The 6,000-nt window shown below is 35.7% G+C and overlaps 1 protein-coding gene across 2 annotated transcripts in view; it reads right to left on the bottom strand.

Moving 5' to 3' along the window:
• Nucleotides 1-5,534, bottom strand: part of LOC128210274 (RCC1 domain-containing protein 1-like) — a 37,387-nt gene extending 31,853 nt beyond the window's left edge. Inside the window, exon 1 of one of the 2 annotated variants that reach the window (XM_052914501.1) lies at nt 5,470-5,534. In XM_052914501.1, the coding sequence (XP_052770461.1) occupies nt 5,470-5,487 (18 nt within the window). In that variant the 5' untranslated portion in view covers nt 5,488-5,534. Of the gene's footprint in view, nt 1-5,351 lie in introns of both variants that reach the window. The other variant, XM_052914502.1, reaches the window with a different exon arrangement.
• Between the last annotated feature and the right edge of the window lie 466 nt (nt 5,535-6,000).

Here is a 6,000-nt window from a genome sequence, read left to right on the forward strand (position 1 = left end):
AGATTATGTAAAATAATGTATTATAAATGATACTTTGTCCATTACAACTATTGATTATCGGAGTCTTGGCTTAAGGATTTTTGTTACGATATTTTTAAGACGGATTTTTAGACCCAGGCTCTATTCTGTTTGTAAACACGCCGACCCAGTAGGTCCCAGAGTCAATGTAGGGTTCGACGAGAACGAGCACCATGTACCCAGTGCGTGGGATCCTATCCACGACTTCTGGGATGAGGGTATATAATTTATAAAGCCTGACTACTCCCTCCCACCACCCACACACACCCACCCACCCACACTCCCTGCTTTTAAACCACTTTCCTTAGTTGGCGTTTACACGTTCAGCCCAGTGAATTTCGTGCGAATTAACTTTCATTGAATTTGCAAGCATTTACTGGGCTGAAATAAATTTCAATATCAAAATTTTCGAAATATTTGTGGTACGTGTTTGTAGTATCTCAGTGCAGTTTGTTTTTATTTATGGTTGAGAGGTCATTATGCATTATGAATATTTCCGGTTTCAGGGCGTTGTCATTCAAGGTCCAATTTTGAAAACAGATTGTACATTGTATAAAGAAGGCGTTAAATTCTATAAATCAGTTTTGATTATTTTAAACTTGGCATACATGTACGGGTGTCGACGGTATACTGACTGATATTTTGTTAAGGGGAATTTCTTATTCGGTTTAATATGAATGCAAGCGTATGTAAATAGATTCATTCAATTTTGAATAACTTTTTCATTGAAAAATAATAGTCGCTGAAATCATTTGTAAACCACAAACTGGTCCGATGTTCACGAAGAGTCACGATCGTTCTCAAAACTGCAAAATTCTAAATCGATTTTAACGAGAATTGGTGGTAGATTTTTCTATATATGTAATCATAAAAAAATGCATTTTCAAAATTAAATACATAGCTCACAAGTGTCTGTTTCTAGGTTCAGACTTAGATCGTTGGTACACATGTGCCCGCTGTTTTGTTTTTTTTAAACAATGAGTATTTTAAACAATCTCTATTTTCCATAAAATGTATTCATATACAATGTACCTTTACTATTTGGATCTTTTTCTTGCTTTTCAATATGTTTATACTGAATATGAAAAGCAAAAAAAAAGATCAAAATAGTAAAGGTACATTGTATATGAATAAATTTTAGTTAGTTTTCGTAAAATTAAAAAACAACAACATTTTTTTCACTATTAAAGTTAAAATTTTGAAGCAAGATGTGTTATGAAAACGGCCACAGGTCCCTTTAACATCATCTTAGCTTAGTTTCAATGTCATTTATTTTACAACGATTGTGAAGAAAGCTATATCAAATTATGCTTAGTCACTCTTGTTGGCACGATGTTGAAGAAAACGGAGTACCCGGAGAAAACCCACATGTCCTTCTTGGTGAACTCGGAAGCAGGACTTTTCAACCCCCTATCAAAACAAAGACTTTTCAACACTAAGATCTTTCTACCCCTTTATCAAAGACTGTTTAACCAAACTCACATGACCCCAAGCTTTGAATCTCATTGTCTTGATTTGAAATCATTTCCAAAAAAACAAGATTCCATTATTATTTTTTTTATCCATATATTTTCAAGCATGGTCCGTACTGTCCCCAAAAATGGTACGTTATAAAATGAAAACAAACTGTGTAATTATTATCATGGTCCGTAATGCCTCAAATATGGACCGTAATGTCCCAAGATATGATCCTTTATGTCTGGGCCGTAATGTCCATGGGCCGTAATGTCCTGACACCTTTGAATCGAACACGGGTCGCCATGGTGACCACTGTGCTAGCCGGACATCTTAGGTTATGCTTTTTAAACTGTTCATTATAGTCGATTATGAAACAAGCACATTTTAAAGTTTCTTTGTGGCCATAAGACAATGCCAGGGAGCGAATCATGGATCTCTTTGATGACATATGACGGGACTGATGCGGCCGTAACATTTTTGACCAACCCTTTCTGCATGACAATTAAGTGGAAATTTGCCCCTTTTTTTCTTGCCAGTTGTTGGTGTTTTTTTCTCTCTCAAAGAAACAAGACCATTACACAAAACACTTAAAATATATTGACACCATGCAATGATGTTGCAAGTCACAATGTTTCTTGCAGGAAATTGAGAGTTAATACTGCTGTATTAATAGAATTGTCACATGAAAGATTTATTACCTAGTTCAAAGATTATGTAAAAATTGTCTAAGGCTTCAAGTGTTCAATGCTGAATTTACACAGACGGGGTTATTAAGTAACTTTCAATAAATACAATTGTGTGTTTCACGTTCTAATCTTTGAACCCGGAAGTGGTTGTTGACAAAGCTGTTGTTCGAGGTAATGGGGGACTTCAAAGTTCGATATTTTTTCGGTTATGTTTCGCGGTTTCTGTTGAAACACCGGAACGTAAAACAGTCCATTTTTTAACTTCCCATTTTCTTCCTACTCGCTTATCGACCGTTTTATTACTTTTGTATAGTCTGGAGGGGGTGGGGGTCAAGTTCTCAAAGAAAATTGTCCATTACACAAAAAACGTTAAATATATTAATATCATGCAATGATGTTGCAAGTGAAATGGCGAGTATATGTAACAAGGACCCTTACTCAGATTTAAACAATTATCGAGTATTTTTAAACGTGTCTTGTTCGATATAATAATGAAATTTTCATAGGTGGCGTCCATTTGCGACGTGTGGGTCGGACTATCTGTTTTGAGGCCCCAAGAATCCATGCACAGGCTCATGAGGACGAAGCCATCTCAATGGTCATCCATTCAAAATAGCATTGAGCACAATATTCAAATTATGAAATGTACATACACGCATTTATCTGACTACTCATTTTTGAAATTTATCAGTGTTTTACATCAAAATCTTAATACGAAGTCTATAGAGGAGGCATTGACCACTCTTATATAACAGAATTCTTAGACCAAACAACGTAGTCTGCCTTCAGTTGATGTTGGAGACATTGAACTCTCTAATTTAACAAAATTGTGAGACTAAACACCGTAGACTGCCTTCAGTTGATATTGGTGACATTGAACTCTCTAATTTAACAAAATTGTGAGACCAAACACCGTAGTCTGCCTTTAGTTTATGTTGGAGGCATTGAACTCTCAAATTTAACCAAATTGTGAGACCAAACACCGTAGTATGCCTTCAGTTGATGTTGGAGACATTTCATCTCAAACTCTCTAATTTAACAAAATTGTGAGACCAAATACCGAAGTCTGCCTTTAGTTTATGTTGGATACATTGAGCACACTGATTTAACAGAATTTTTAGACCAAACACCGTAGTCTGCCTTCAGTTTATGTTGGAGGCATTGAGCACACTAATTTAACAGAATTCTTAGACCAAACACCATAGTCTGCCTTCAGTTTATGTTGGAGGCATTGAGCACACTAATTTAACAGAATTCTTAGACCAAACACCGTAGTCTGCCTTCAGTTTATGTTGGAGGCATTGAGCACACTGATTTAACAGAATTCTTAGACCAAACACCGTAGTCTGCCTTCAGTTTATGTTGGAGGCATTGAGCACACTAATTTAACAGAATTCTTAGACCAAACACCGTAGTCTGCCTTCAGTTTATGTTGGAGGCATTGAGCACACTAATTCAACAGAATTCTTAGACCAAACACCGTAGTCTGCCTTCAGTTTATGTTGGAGGCATTGAGCACACTAATTTAACAGAATTCTTAGACCAAACACCGTAGTCTGCCTTCAGTTTATGTTGGAGACACTGAACTCTCTAATTTAACAAAATTCTTAGACCAAACACCGTAGTCTGCCTTCAGTTTATGTTGGAGACACTGAACTCTCTAATTTAACCAAATTGTCAGACCAAACACCGAATTCTGCCTTTAGTTTATGTTGGAGGCATATACCACACTAGTTCAACCGAATTCTATGTAGTCTGCCTTTCCTTTAATTTGCAATGAATCACTCTAAAATAATAGGTTTGTTGGGTTTAAACTATGGTCCATGTTGACGCAAAGTCTCAAGTACAAAAGATTTAGAACTGCAACTTTGTCACACGGTTTCTAGCAGGAAATTGATAGTGATAAACTCGGCTGTATTAAGAACATTATCACGTGACAGATTTATGACCGTGTACAAAGATTATGTAAAATAATGTGTTATAAATGATACTCTGTCCATTTCTAGCATTAATTACCGGAGTCTTGGCTTAAATGCCTAGTTTAATCCTTCTATAAGTGACCAAAACAACAACAACAACAACAAAACGTGTATTTGTACACAACCTCTGTTTATTGATCTTAATCTTATTGCCTATTTGTCTTATCAGATCTAAAATATGATTGTCCTGCTGTGCAGTTTCAGGGGTTTCATGATATAAATGGACCCTAAATGACCGCGAGCCAAGTCCCAAATACACAAGAAATTGGCACCTACTGTGACACCAGTGCAATTCGCAGGAGATGCACAGCAGGGGATTATCATGCCAAACATTCCTAAAACTAGGCCTTTTTTGGTACGATTTTTTAAGACCCAGAAGGTGAGTCAATGCAAGAGGCAACGAGAAGGTGCACCTTGTACCCAGTGCGTGGGATCCTACCCACGACATCAGGGATGGGGGTATATAATATAAAGTCTAATCACACTAAACTAGTGATGAAACGATAATCGAGTACAATCGATTAATCGTCGCTGACAATGCTATGTCGGCGACTATCGATAGTGGTTGTCCAAAATCGATGTCGCCAATGCTACTTCCGGTAACTACTGATTTTTTGTTGTGGTAAATGTCGAGTAAATGTCAATTTTTGTTTCCGGTAAATTCTCGTTGAAGTCATTTTTACATAGGAGGTCACTCTCTTACTTTTGCGTAAAAACTTTCCCAAAATTACAAATTGTATTTAATTGTTTATATATTTCATAAAACCTTCTTCAATAACCTGTCTCTATAGTGTAGTAGGCCCGGTCTTACCTGCAAATACCGGGGATCCCGGCTCGATGTATTCTGTTTTTTAAAACCTTTTTAGTATCGTTTGTAATTCATTTAGTTTTATGAAATTAAGGTTTTCTAATGAAATGTTCAAACAGTGTATTGAATGTTAAGCTGGTTCACAAATATTTAATATGCTTTTACATGGATAATACGCTAAGATAATTTACTTGATGCGGTGTGCATCATTTTGTAATTAATGTGCAATGATTAGCATTTGTCGTGTTGTTATGTCTTCGTTGAGTTATAAAAGACAGAAAAAGGTTATGGCAATTTACTTACTGTTGCAAATGGCATGACAATAGCATCACATGTACTGATCTCAGGTTTAACCATTTAAATGATCATGATGATACTATGAATAAAGAATGTATTGCTTACTGATATCATAAACTTTCGATTATTGTCCGATAGTAAATCGAAATGCTTGGTCCGATTCGATTCGATTATCGATAGCAAATGGAGTCCGATTTTCAAACACTACACTAAACACACACACCTTGATTTTAAACCACATTCGTTAGTTGGCGTATAAACGTTCAACCCATTGAATTTCGAGCGAAGTAACTTTCGTTGAATTCGCAAGCATTAATTTACTGGGCTAAATAAAAAAATATCAACATTTCGAAATATTTGTGGTACGTGTCAGTTGAAGTATCTCAGTGCAGTTTGTTTTTATTTATCGTTGAGAAGTCATTATGCATTATGAATATTTCCGGTTTCGGGGCGTTTCAATCAAGGCCTTATTTTGTAAACATATTGTATAAGGAAGGCGTTAAATTTTATGAATCAATTTAGATTATGTTAAAACTGCACTCTCGAACATTTAACGTTTTGACAACTTTTTCATTTTTTATCTTGGAATGAGCCAATTTTTGCGAAAATCATGCAAATCAGCTATATAAGACTGCTGACAAAAAATAGATCGCAGGTTTTTATATCTAACTTCCAAAATTGATGTTTTATGCATTTTTCTTAATCTGTTAGTAACGGTTTAAGCCATAAAACATTACTTTTCGAACGAAAATAT

Source organism: Mya arenaria, chromosome 12, assembly GCF_026914265.1.
Source record: "Mya arenaria isolate MELC-2E11 chromosome 12, ASM2691426v1".
Taxonomy (NCBI): Eukaryota; Metazoa; Mollusca; class Bivalvia; order Myida; family Myidae; genus Mya; species Mya arenaria.